Source organism: Homalodisca vitripennis, chromosome 6 (genome assembly GCF_021130785.1).
Source record: "Homalodisca vitripennis isolate AUS2020 chromosome 6, UT_GWSS_2.1, whole genome shotgun sequence".
Classification (NCBI taxonomy): Eukaryota; Metazoa; Arthropoda; class Insecta; order Hemiptera; family Cicadellidae; genus Homalodisca; species Homalodisca vitripennis.
The window spans coordinates 99,736,486-99,750,679 of record NC_060212.1 but is presented as its reverse complement, the minus strand read 5'-3'; the positions used below and the strand labels follow the sequence as shown (position 1 = coordinate 99,750,679).

The 14,194-nt window shown below is 35.1% G+C and overlaps 1 protein-coding gene across 4 annotated transcripts in view; it reads right to left on the bottom strand.

Annotated features, from left to right (window-relative positions):
* Positions 1-14,194, bottom strand: part of LOC124364643 (laminin subunit alpha-1) — a 180,843-nt gene that overhangs the window by 27,962 nt on the left and 138,687 nt on the right. For all 4 annotated transcript variants that reach the window (XM_046820269.1, XM_046820271.1, XM_046820270.1 and 1 more), the window contains exons 29-38: positions 13,681-13,828; positions 11,924-12,071; positions 10,905-11,069; positions 9,498-9,658; positions 9,163-9,301; positions 6,537-6,768; positions 5,477-5,650; positions 4,816-4,982; positions 3,617-3,778; positions 659-810 (exon numbers count right to left, since the gene is read on the bottom strand). In XM_046820269.1, the coding sequence (XP_046676225.1) occupies positions 659-810; positions 3,617-3,778; positions 4,816-4,982; positions 5,477-5,650; positions 6,537-6,768; positions 9,163-9,301; positions 9,498-9,658; positions 10,905-11,069; positions 11,924-12,071; positions 13,681-13,828 (1,648 nt within the window). The remainder of the gene's footprint in view (positions 1-658; positions 811-3,616; positions 3,779-4,815; positions 4,983-5,476; positions 5,651-6,536; positions 6,769-9,162; positions 9,302-9,497; positions 9,659-10,904; positions 11,070-11,923; positions 12,072-13,680; positions 13,829-14,194) is intronic.

The following is a 14,194-nucleotide window of genomic DNA, read 5'->3' as shown; positions in this document are numbered from 1 at the left end:
TGTAATTTAATTCCTGTTATACTTTATTCCTTTTAGTTAGTTACTGACTGAGATAAGTGAGGTAAATAATAAATTACTAACAATTATTATTCTTAAATAAATCCTGATAAATCTCATATTTTAACAATTATTAAAAATTAATAAAACTAAAATTTATCATTATTATGTCTGAATGGTGTTATAAATAAGCATCGAAATGTTTTGGAGAAAGGGAATTTCTTCAGCATAGATATATTAATTACTAAACTTGAAGGTGTACAGTTCAAAACCATTTTTAAAATTATTATTAACTTCTCTGGGAATTAAACCCATTATGTTTTGTTTTAGTATGTTATAACCACATTCCTAGCCCATCATTCATCGTTTCTAGGGCTGAATGAGATATGAACTGTCAAAATAGCAAGTCATGGATGGATGATATTAGGAAATTTTGTGGAAGCCCTGTGTAGTCTTGCTAGTAAGATCAAGTGATATTTGGGAAAGCTACAATAACCTAATGATCAGAAATACTAAGAGATTTACAGTTTTCTGTTGGGCAGACTAGTAAACGTGGTACCAAAGAAATCTCAAAGCTCTATATCCTAATGTAAAATTATCCTATACTGTTTTGAGTATAACTCTAAACATATTTCAAGGTATACTCTGACTCTGGACCCACCTCTCTGCCTCTACACGGTACCAGTGTTGGTCATTACTGAGGTCTCCGGCGGTCTGGATGTGGAGAGGGTGGGTGACCTCACCAGGACCACCACCCACATTCCACACAAACCTCATTTTACGGTTCACCATCTCCACAGCTAAGAAGTCCTCCTGGACAACAATACAACACATCAATTATTGAAATAAAACATGCCTATTAAAATGGTCGGTTAAAACAGTAACAGAAACTAGATGTAAATTTTATTTTTTGTCAGCCGTGAAGTATTTAGTGTCCATCTAAAATTAAAGTACAATTTGAGTTTTTTTTTACTGGCATTACCAACATTAAATCAAGGGCTATACACAACTGGCAATAATGAATTTGTGTTAGGTCCATGCACTTTACCATGAAGACATAGACACTCACGGTCATAGACCATGAAGACGGTCACTCATAGATCAAGACATACAAAACATCCTCAGATTGGAATTTGTTTCTTTTTTGGCATCTAAACTTAACTGAAAAATTCTGAGTGAGATTCTAAACAAGAATAATCTTATGTTTTCAACATAATAATTTATGTTTTCAACATTGTACCTCACTTAGTTTTTTCTGACAACTATACTGACAGGACATACTATACACATCAGTGGTGAAATTAGGACTTGGGGTGAATCGATTGATCTGAGGGGGGGGGGGGTAGAATAAATCAGAACATATCTAAAATTAAATAAATGAAATAGGCCTGATTCAAAATTAGTTGCTGTATTCTAACAAGTTGGATTGCTGTTATATACATATATCTTTTTAGATTTTTGGCCTTAGTTACACTACTTATACTTATATATTTTTAAGCTTTCCAGATGTATGTTGAGGAAAATCACAAATTATATACAGTTATATTCCAGCCAGGAGGCATTTATAAACATTCATACTTTGAAATAAAAGGAAATTATTTTTAGAACTTTTCTTTTAAGCATTTGGTAACTGTTTTTTAGAAAGCTTTAATCAATCAAATAACTATACTCATAAAAAGTACACTATCCACAGAATGGTGTCATTTACTAGATATGATTATACGTACCATAAACCTAAAAAATAATTTTTGTCTTAAATTGTGGATTAACATAATACATACATTACTTTCAAAACCCCATGGTTGTTGTACAGTGGTTTATTAATTAGCAATGGAATTTAGTTTATTGAAAGTCTTGCTTGATGATACTTCTTTGATACTGGCTGGTGATTCCTTTTACATTCCATCTTGCAATCGCAAGATTGTGAAGATGGTGCAAGATATAAACCTTTTACAGTTTTATATAATTACAATACAAATTTAATTTTGGTAACTTTATGAAATTGAAATAAATATGTATAACAATTTAGAATATAAATCAATTATATACTCAAAATGCTCTTTAACAATTGCATTTTAAGCCAATTTTAACATTATACGAGGTCCAATCAAAAAGTATCCGACCTCGTCGTGTATCGCGGCTTCTGCTGCCAATAATGAGATAAGATTTGTTGCAACAATAGTTCCTACTATGATAAGGAAAGGTACAAAGTCTTATCTTGATCCCCCGACTGGTTCGCCAGAGACAGGTCAGTATGTACTGATAAGTCAAGTGCGCGTATCGGTTTTCTCTAACTGTGAAGATGACGGAAAAAAGTGGAACAACGTTATTGCATTAAATTTTGCGTGAAACTCGGAGAAAAACAAAGTGAGACCATTCGGAAAATTCAGCTAGCATTCGAAAATGAGGCAATGAGTGTTACGCAGATTAAAGAGTGGTATAACCGTTTCAAAAGTGGTCGAAACCTCGGCAGAAAGTGACGCGCGTTCGGGCCGACCAAAAACAAGTCGAACTCCGGAAATCATCGAGAAAGCAAAAGTTTTGATCTGTGAAAATCGTCGAATGACTGTGGAGGAAGTAAGTACTGAGTTAGATGTCAGTTTCGGATCAGCTGAAGCAATTTTAACGGATGACTTGGGATTGCACCAGGTAGCCGCAAAATTTGTGCCAAAATTGCTGACAGACGAGCAGAAGCAACGGCGATTGGATGTTGCCGAGGACATGCTGCAATGTTGTGAGGATGATGCGGACTTTTTGACATCGATAATAACTGGAGACGAAAGTTGGGTCTATGGATATGACCCTGAGACCAAATTTCAGTCATCACAATGGCAGTCTCCCCAGGATCCTCGGCCAAAAAAAGCAAGGCAAGTTCGAAGCAATGTCAAAGTGATGCTTACTGTTTTTTTCGACCACCGTGGAGTTGTGCACCATGAATATGCCCCTGAGGGTCAAACTGTGAATTGCACAGTACTATTTAAATGTCCAACGTCGTCTCCGAGATGCGATTCGCCGCAAAAGACCTGACTTGTGGGCGTCTCAAAATTGGCGGCTACACCACGACAATGCGCCAGCTCATTCTTCCCAGCTCATTCAAACTTTTTTGGCGAAACACGGCACTCCGCAAGTTCCTCAGCCTCCGTACTCTCCAGATATGGCTCCATGCGATTTTTGGCTCTTCCCCCACCTCAAAAAACCATTGAAAGGCACCAGATTTGAAAGTCGAGAAGCAATTATGAAAAAAAAACGACGGCTGATCTCATGGCGATGCCGAAAAGTGATTTTCAAGACTGCTTCCAGAAGTAAAAACGTCGCTGGAATCGTTGTGTTGCTTCTCAGGGTGCTTATTTTGAAGAAAATTAACGCCAGCTTTTTTCAGGTAACTTCAGTTTTAGGTTGCACCAAAAGGTAGGATACTTTTTGATTGGACCTCGTATAAGTTTTTATGATAGCAACATACTGTTCTTGTTTCGTTTGCTAAAACCATATTGATGGTGTATGCCATCCAACACATTGCAGGTTTCCAAGATTGCAGTAAACATGTACAGAATCCTTATAGCAAACACAATAATCCTCAACATCACTGACACTACTTTCAGACAAACAGCAGCACAAGTACCGAGGAGCTGCTGGGAAGGTAGAAGAGCAAGGCATCACGCTGCTGGGAGCTGATGGCGTAGGTCAGCACTACCGAGCTCATGGTGCTGGGCTCCAGGTGTGAAGGCTGGTACGTGCGCACACAACTGCCACCGTCACTCTTGCTGGTCATGGACAGCCGGATCTGCAAGTGCCCATCTTATTGTATCTACTAGTCACATCTACATAAATAGTACATCATTTAATGCTATATGAGTTAGTGATAACGTATTTAACTTCTTAATAAATACTCGTAATAGCAGCCTAATGAATAATTAAAATCAACTAAGTTATAGAGTTTTGTGTGGAGTTTGAATCATGAGAGCTCTTGTGATAGATCGTTTAAGTCCAGGTATCGCAGCCATATTTTATTTCTTTGACTTCCAAGGACCTGCACACATCCAGGCACCAGTATTTCTTTGCATATGTTCAGTGACAATGGAAGACTGATTCTATCGTTAAAATCAGATTTCTAACTGGCTGACTAACAAATTATGTCATTTGTTATTATAATATATTCACCTGATGTGCTCTTAAACATTTCAAAAGATATAATTAACTTTTATAATAATTAACATCTACAAAACCATGTCTTTACAAAAAATAGTTATAGTTAAGACTCAACTACCCCTTTGCAGAATCATAAAAATTTTGATTAAATACAGTAATTATAAATATAAAAATATGCTCAATCTTTTTTAAGAGAACACGACAAAATTGGGTAAGTCAAATATAACTAGAATTGTACGTGACACTATCATACTATCATACACTTGTACAGACCCTCCATCATAAAAAAAACTACAAAAAGAACTGCCTTATAATTAGTAATTAATTGTGACTATTACTAGACAAAAGTATAAAATAATCCATAACATTTTAATTTCGTCTTCAGCAGCCTACCTTTATTGGTTTTATCAATGACAAAGAAACTTGCTATTTGTACAATATTTATAAATAAAAAATAGACTCAACAAATGAATTTTTTCAACAAATCATTAGGAATTATTTAAATCATACTTTAAAAGGATTTATTGTCATAAACAAAGTGATAGGCCAATGGACAAAATAAACTGATAGCAGGTTTGTACGGTATCATGTTCACCCTCAAAAAGAGGTTTAATTGTTGGTTTTGTTGTATTTTTTACTTTTGTTATTTATCTTTCGATTTTTATTACTTACCCCATCAGCCGTGTGCCTCGCTTGCATGATTTTGCTACGTAACTCATTCAGTTTAGCTGCGATAGAGTTGTTCCAGACAGCAAACTCTTCTTGTTGTCGCCGGGCAGTCATTGCGATTTGCGAGGCCAGATCTTGTGCCTTACGTGCATTTGCATTCACCTGCGAAACTGTAATAAAATAACTCAAATAAATACTAGCAACCGTAATGTGTTATGTTAATGGATTTAATAGTTGTTGCCTAAAACTAATCCATTTGTAAAACTACACATACATAGTTACAACTTTTGTAAGATAATTCACAATTGATTTACACCACTGCTCAACACAAATCATAGCTGATTATTCCTCACATAATTATATAGGAAAAATAATATCTTATTTTCAGTACAATATTATATGTAACAAACAAAAACTTAATGTTCTGTATTCAAATGAATATGCTACGGACAATATTAAATTTATAATGCAGAATAAAAGAACAATAAATTAGTTTGTAAATACTGAAGTGGTTTAATATCATATCTTGAAACATTATAAAGAGTACAAACTGATTTTATGTGATGACCACTGATATGAAAATCCTAAGTAACTTGTATAAAAACCACAAAGAACATTCATAAACTGAAGACTTAGTTATGAAATGTCCAGTATTCAATCTTACTCATGTTCTGAGCTGCAGTGATACTCTCTTCTCCCTCAGAAGTCAGTTTGCGCATCGCTGGCTTGAGTTCGTTTTCTATTTTGTTGGTAACACTGTCTGCATCAGATTTTAAGAGCATCGTTTGGTCCTCCAGTTCTTCAGCTGCCATCAAAGACTCAGTTGCCGCTTCTCCCACTGAAAATATGAGTCTTTCATTAAAGAACAAACTCGTTTGAAGAAAAAATTGCAGATAAAAGATAATCACAAGTATAATATGCGTCACTAACATACAGAGTGATTATTTCAAGTTATGTCAAATTTGCAGGGAATAGTTTATGGAAACATTTATTTTACATCAGTTTCTTTTTTTATTGAATGTTATACCTTTTTAGTTTAACTTTAAATAGTAAATCCTAAATAAAGTTTAAATTCTTAAAAAAAAAACAAATTTGTATAAAATCCAGTACTTTATTTCTTTACAATCATGAAATTTGGCACAGTTGCTTGTTTTTAACTGTACATTTAAAAAAGTGATCATATAAGTGCTTACTATATAAATAAACTCTCATAAATAATATAAAGTCTAAAGTGTTTGAAAGCATAATATATATTGCAAGAATAAATATTTTCCACGGTTACTATTGCATAATTTACATATCGCTGTTCCAAGAGTTCAGTCATTGTAAAACAGCGATTTTCACGAACTTTGTCATTGATTTTCAACATAAATCTTCAGTCACTCACTAGGTTAGGCCGACCGCTACAACTATCGTCGTGAACATTTCCATAAACTTCACACAGTTGGCAATAGATGTCAATTAGTTTATGGTTTTTGCCAACAACCAATGTTTTGACACCAAGATGGCGGCTGTAGCCCTGCCCACTGCCGTACCATTCAAAACCGTCTGTTACTTTCCAAATAGCCCTCACACTATTACTAGTATATTAGTAATATGTGTTTAACAAAGGAAATGTAAATTTAAAAATAAAATACTAAAATTTAAAAAATTGTTTTTACAAGTTTTTTACATTATACACTAACAAGAATAACTATCCACTTAAAAGAATTGTAACTAATTACCAAAATCAGTGCTAAGTTTCTGGAGCTCACGGGAGATGGCATTGTCTCCATGAGCCGCCGCTGTGAGCAGGTCTCTGAGCTCTTCCACCGAGGCCTCGGGAGCTACGACTTTCTGCCGCAGGTCATCCACAGTCCTCTGCTTGCTCTCAATGATGCCGCCCAACTCCCTCGACTTCGCCCTCACAGCTGAAGCTCGGTCTATCATGGAGAAGTCTCCAACTTCAGGGTATATCTGATTAAATCAACCTCATTTTACGTTCTATTTAGAAGTAATTAAATTCAATTGATAAGAGTGAGAAATATTTTATATTTACTTGTTACTTACTACTATGTAATAGACTACCAAAAAACTAACACAACTTTTTTAAACACTGTAAGCTACAAAAATAGACCAAATGGGGGAAGATGGATAAAAATAAGGGAGGAAAAGAAAGATGGGAAGAGAACTTGTACCCATAATTCTGAACTATTTGAATTGCCTGAATCTCAATTCATTCAACTCCCAATTCACTCAACTCTGAATCCATCCAACGCTCAATTATCTAACACCCAATTTACCCAATATACAATTCACCCCTGTCCAATGCAACCAACACATCAGACAATTAGACAGACTACTTGATCCCAAACAGCTCATCTATCTAGTGGTCATTGTAGAAAAATTCACATAACTCCCTTGGAAAGCCCTATTGGCAAGGATGTAGCCAGCAAGAGGGTCCAAGGGGTTCAGACCTCCCCAAATTTTTAATTTTTCAATTACTCTTTTAACAAATGATTTTTATTATTTAAATAATTCAGTATTACTGACATGTACTACTGAAATATCTTTCTTAACATTGAAACAGGTCAAGAACCATAAGGAACAAAATGGGGGAAGAGCGGTTGACTGAACTTGCCTTACTTCTGTCCACTACAGAAAAATATCAGTCATCTTGACTCCTCCCCCAAAATATTTTCCTGGCAACGTTCTTGCCTAGTGGTGCTGGATAATATTAAACTTACTGAGAACTCACCTCCTGAAAACCTGATCCTGCACCAAGCGATTGTGCTCAAAGTACATATGTGTGGTATTATACTGTACATATACTGGTTATTACAATATACAAGAACACCACTCACTATTTGTGTCAATAGAACACCAGTAGTAATTGAACACTTTTGAACCAATTGGAGATCATTTTAAAACTAGTAGTTAGTAGAATCTACACTTTTCCAAAATATTTTTATTTTTAGACGAGGTCTTTTCAAACCAAATAATGTAAACATTAATTTGTGGAGTTCCTGATGATGAAACCTTTGGTTTTGAAGGCCTCATCTGTGAATCACTGCCGAGTGGGTAAGTCTCAGTTTACTAAGATTGTGTAAGTGTCAACCAATAGAATAAGCTTCTTACTAGTAACATAGTCCTCCAAATAACTATTACTAAAACTACTACTCAATTTGTATCACACTGAGCATAACCCTTACAGGACTGTTGACATTTTAGAATGTAGAGTAATATATTGTAAAAGTATTATCAACAGTATGATAATCATAGAAACGACTGTTTTGATTGTGGAACACAAAGTGACTACTACTGACAAAGTAACTGACTGTGACTTCAGAATGTGGAAATTGTTTCTATAGACTATTATTGTTCATGCAGGAAAATAACACCTTGGTTGTTAACATTTTACTTTTAGAGTGTTGCTACTATTTTTATACTACTTATATGAAATGATATTCTGAAACAGCAATACTTATTTTGTAGCGAATACATATACTCGAACATTAAGTGGTTAATTATATTCAAGATATATATTCTTCAGGGTTATACTTTGCTTCTACAGGTCTTTACTTGTTTCCTTTACAGTGGCTCTAATACGTTTGTTCAGGAACTGTTCATCAACTCAAAAACAATATAAGTTTCAAAGTAAAATATTGATCATTAAAACTAATTAAAATTACAAACAACAGAAGGAAATCATACTAAAAACATTCAAGTCCAGCCCTATTTCGGGATATAGCGAAATTCCAGTCTTAGTTTTTTATCCTATTGTATTACCCAATGTGTTATAATACGCAATATTACACTATTTAGTGTTATAATTATGCAATATAAATACTTTTATGAAAAAAAAATGGATGTAGAAAATACTCTGACACCACCTTGGTGTCATTGGTGCTAATGGTGGTAACATTTTGTAACTTCACACTCAATCATCTCCCAAATAATTACTAGTGAACATGTGAGAAGACAGCTAATGGTAATAGAAACATGTGAGTGACAGGTGGGACTAGAGTCAACTAATCCGAACAGAACAGCTGACTATAATTCAGCTGACACTCAAGTTGTAAACATTAAAAAATAATCAATACTTTGAAGACTGACTTGGTATTCTTAAACATCTAAATAAACATTCAATATAGCGATAATTACGATTTATTATTAAATAGTAAAAACAATAGGTGGCTTAAGAATATCCCTGTACTTGACGATGGTACTAGTGGTGTGACATGTGCATGGTGCCACTGTGGTGTAACCGGGATTGAACGTACCAATTTTCAGTATTTTAAACATTTTATAATACATTCTATTAATTAATTCATGCAGTACAGTATTGATTGCAACTTTGATATAACATACCTTGTCATATGCAATGTCAGCAGCCATACTGGCATTGTCAGCTGCCTCTCTTGCACTTTTCAGAGCATCAACAATATCTTGGTACGCCTTACTGGCACGTAATGCAAACCCTGCATCTTGTCTCGTTGGCACGAACAGGCTGCAACATTTTTTTAATAAATAAACCTTCCTTCAACTATTCTTCAGAAATGGATACTGAAGAATACTGAAGTTACACTCCAAAGCAACTTCTTACTCTTTGGTTATTCACAATATAAATTATTAACTGAACGACTGCCCTATCCAAAATTGAAGTAAACTAGTAATCCTATTTACGTCAACCCTACCAAACTTACTCCGCATATTCCTGAGCCCTCCTCATGAGATCTTCAGCATGCCTCTGAGCTGGCCGAACATACTCATTTTCTATTATTGGGTTCATGAGGGACAGCTCACTTTCTTTCTGCTCAGCGTCCATTGTCAGATTCATCAACTGGTCCCTCATCATTTCCAGGCCCTACAACATTTTGCAGTGTTAATGGCAGTTTTACATTTACTCCATTTAGGAAAAACGATCCGAAATAGCAGATAACCAAAGGGCACAGATTTATGTCTTTTAACTTATGTGCACTGTGTTTACAGAAACTAGGCTGTAAAATATTGAAAAACTCTTGGAACAGGAAAAAGCAAACATCTTGTTCAGTCAAAAAAAGTAAATGCAATTTTTTAGCTATGGTCTACATTATCAGTAGCAGAGACTGGGTAAGATATTATTATATATTATACCAATATTACAAAGATTGATTGTTGAACGGGTGGAGCAGTGACACAATCTTGGTGGCACTGTAAAGCTACATTCAGTACACATGTGACATCTGTCACTGGCACTGCCGAAGTTAACTCTCTCACCAACTCCGAAATACATGATATTATTTCATTTGTTTGGGCAAAAAATTCAGCAAAATTGTAGCACTTAAAGTGTCGTTATATTAAAAATCTCTTTATATATGAGTGGCTGAAAATTGGTGAAGCCTATCATTCGAAGGCATGGAGATATGTTATTTGTCTGTCTGTCCACGTGATATCTTAAAAACAAACTGACCTAAGACTTTTGTATGAAGCTTCATTTTTACAGAGACAACACTGTGTTCGATGATGGTGCATGTCGCTTCATGAAATTTGGCTGAGCATTAGTGAACTTGTGTGGACAATGTTATTTACGGGTAAATGTGATGGCAATAAGAAAATCACAGAACAAATAAATAAATTTATTTATTGTATTTGTTATTGCTTTTGGCGGGTGTAACAATTTCATTTCTGAATGATTGTCTATCTGTTCACAAGAATTAAACAAGCTAAAGAATTTTCCATGAAATCTTAGCGAAGCCTGTTACGTAATACATGGTGTGGAGTACTCTTACCTTGTATAAAATAATATTATATATTCCATAATTTTATATTTACTTACAGTTCTATTAAATAACTATTAGGAAATAAATATGTGTAACTTGTGTTATTACTCACCCACTGGATGAGATATTACTGTATTCTTCAATATTGATAAAATAACAAGAAGTGCTAGAGATATTATTTGTTTTGTCAAACCTATCGGAAAATAAATAGTCAGTTCTGTAATCACCAATTTTGGACTCAGTATATACTTAAGAGGCATTTTAAGTTTTATAAAATAATACAACTAATAAATTTTTAACTACTGAAAAAACATGTATTGTAACAAAACATTATTACACGGATAAACTTACAGTAATATCATCTCTGGTTTCATCATTGGAGACTTTAGCAGTGTTTATGAGTTCTAAACTTTTGTTTGCAGCCTTCATGACGTCCATCTCCATGTTCACTGACATGTCTATTGTTTTTTTGGTGTTATTTAACACATCCCTGCTGTCTTGTGTGATCTTAGAGGCCTGCAACATATTTAAGTGAGTGAAGTATGAAAAACTTAGTTAATTCAACTAATACATGTACATTCCAAACAGCTTATAGGAAGATTTTTTTCCCTTTATTTATAATGGTTTCTAAAATTATAAATTTAATTAAAATTTAATTGTTGTATTTACAATTATGTACTCATAATTTACCCAAAATGGTTCGGACATACAAAAAGAATAAAAACACATGTTGCCAAATACACGATACAGTATAGAGAATACTTTATTTGTAATAATCATGAAGAACATAGTGGTTTTAAAAATGGGATCAAGTACATGTAGTTGTTTTTATGTTAACGCATTCACGACAAAGGCTTGTTTCCAGACTCTTTTATTTACCATCAAATTTTCAATAATAATGGTGAAAAAACTGTAATCATGTTTTTTACGTTAAACGTCTAAGTATAACGAGAAAAGTATGTAGACTTAACAAGAATTCACATACAAATTATTTCACTTTGTTATTTTAATATATCTCAGTGCACCCCAAAGGGTAACCAAAAAATTAATTTACCTTAAAAATTAAGCAATTGTGCGCCCGACGGGGTACACAATAGTCTGAGGTATTTATTTAAGTACAGAATCAAATTTAACAGACCACCAAGACAAACAATAAAAAAACACATTAAAGAAATCGTGCATGAACCCCATCATCAGGCACACTATGCACTTTACGAAAGGCCGGTATATACCCAATGGGGTACACGTTGTTGTGCACGTGTTAAAACTCTCATTTTCAATCCTCTCTGAGAACACAGGCTCGCTCAAATAACACCTCCATACTGTAGACCGGATCCTCCAACAACCAGCTTCACAATTATAATTCTCACCTTGTTTGCATTGTTTCTTATAGTTGACAGGAGAAGATCTAGATCCATGACTCTCTCCTGCAGCTCGGTCAGCCTTTCCCTGAGAGAATCTACATCTGGAAAATCTCCTGTATTCCGTTGCACATGAGCCAGTGTTTCCTCACAGTAACTGAAACAGATAAACAACTTGTATGAACAAAACGTGAAAAATCACAGAACTGAATTTCAGAGTAACTTTTACTAAATGCCTGTTAAATTATGCTCATTATTTATAATTCCACAAGTATATATATATATATATATATATATATATATATATATATATATATATATATATATACACGAGGGCCATCTGGAAAGTAGTACCCGTTTGTGAAATAAAGACACAGAAGTAAATACTCGTATTAACAAATATAAACATTTTTATTGAAAAGAGCATACCTTAAACTACTTCTCCACATAATCTCCAAGCAAATTTAAGCATTTGTCATAACGTGTGACGAGTTTTTGTATTCCAGCGTCATATTCCTCCGCCGCCAACCGATTGAAATACGTAGTCACGCCTTCTTTAAGTTCTTCATCGCTGTCAAATCTTTTTCCCGCCAAAAACTCGAAGTTTTGTAAAGAGATGAAAATCTGAAGGGGCCAAGTCCGGGCTATACGGTGGATGGTCGAAAATTTCCCAATTGAATTGCTGCAGAAGTTGTTGTGTTATCCCCTCTGCATGAGGCCTGGCATTGTCATGGAGGAGGATGACGCCATCAGACAATAGACCTCTCCGTCGATTTTGTATTGCCCGCCGTAATTTCTTTAATGTTTCACAATACGCATTAGCGTTAATAGTGTCTCCACAGGCCATAAAATCAATAAGCAGTACACCACGTCGATCCCAGAAAATGGTTGCCATAAGTTTCCTGGTGGACAGAACAGTCTTGAATTTTTTTGGTTTCTTTGGTGAATGAGTATGATGCCACTCCATTGACTGTCGTTTACTCTCAGGTGAAGCAAAACAAACCCACGTTTCATCACCAGTAACTATGCGATTCAAGAACGTGTCTGCTTCATCAGAATAACGTTCCAAAAATGTGAATGCAGCAGCCATACGCTTGGTTTTGTGCTCATCTGTAAGCATGCGAGGGACCAACCTTGCACAAATTTTTGAATAATGCAGATGGTCTTTGACAATTTCATGAACAATTGTTCGAGAAACATTAGAGAAATGTTCACAGATGTCATCAATTGTGACGCGCCGATCGTTCTTCACGAATTCGTCTACTGACCTCAGCAGTTGATCTGTAATGACAGATGGTCTCCCTGAACGCTCATCGTCGTGTGTGTTCCCCCTCCCCAAGTTGAAATTACGACACCACCGCCGAACAGATGACTCTTCCATCACATTGTCTCCATACACTTCCTTTAATTGGCGATGAATTGATGAATATCACAAGGTCGAACGTTTCTTGCGTTGAGAAATTTTATTACAGCCCTCACTTCACAACTGGCGGCGTTTACAATTTTTTTAAACATTATGAACTGCCACAGAAACAACACAGGCAATGCTAGCGTCACGGAACTTGTAACAGAGAAGGCAGACAAGCCACTGAAGCGATCTGACCTTGACCGGCGGCTACTCGCGTCGTCAGCGCCTCACGCGGCGGAAACGGGTACTACTTTCCGGATGGCCCTCGTATATATATATATATATATATATACCTATATATATATATAGACCTTCAATAGTCAGTTAGTTCAAACTAGTGTAGAAGTGTTATGCTTACTTTTGTGCTCCAATTGCAGACTTCTTTAGAGGTTCAAAGTTGCTGTCACGAATATCCCCGATGAGCAGTTTTGCCTCAAACAGTGCAGCAGCAATGCTAATTCCTTCCTTGTCTCCAACTCCATAACCCTGAAGTTGAGAAATAATGCCTAAAAGAAGGAAAATATGAGGTCATTTATATTTTTATTATCCTTAATATCCTCTTATTTAACATGTTCAATCCCAGTCAAAGGTAGGTTTGTAACAATATTGGTAGCAAATTTGTTTAGGCAACTGTATCCATATGACATTATAACAGTTAAATATAAATATTAGGAAAAAGACGTTTTAACCTAGGAAGTACCATGACAAGGTAAAGGCATTATCAGTGATCATAAATGCAGTGTAATATCTCCATATTACACTGATCAATGAGGATGGGTATGAGGGGTGAGGAGGGATGGGTATGATCAATGAGGGTAATACAGGTAATTATACAGATTGTATTATAAATATAGTTTATATTACTATTCATA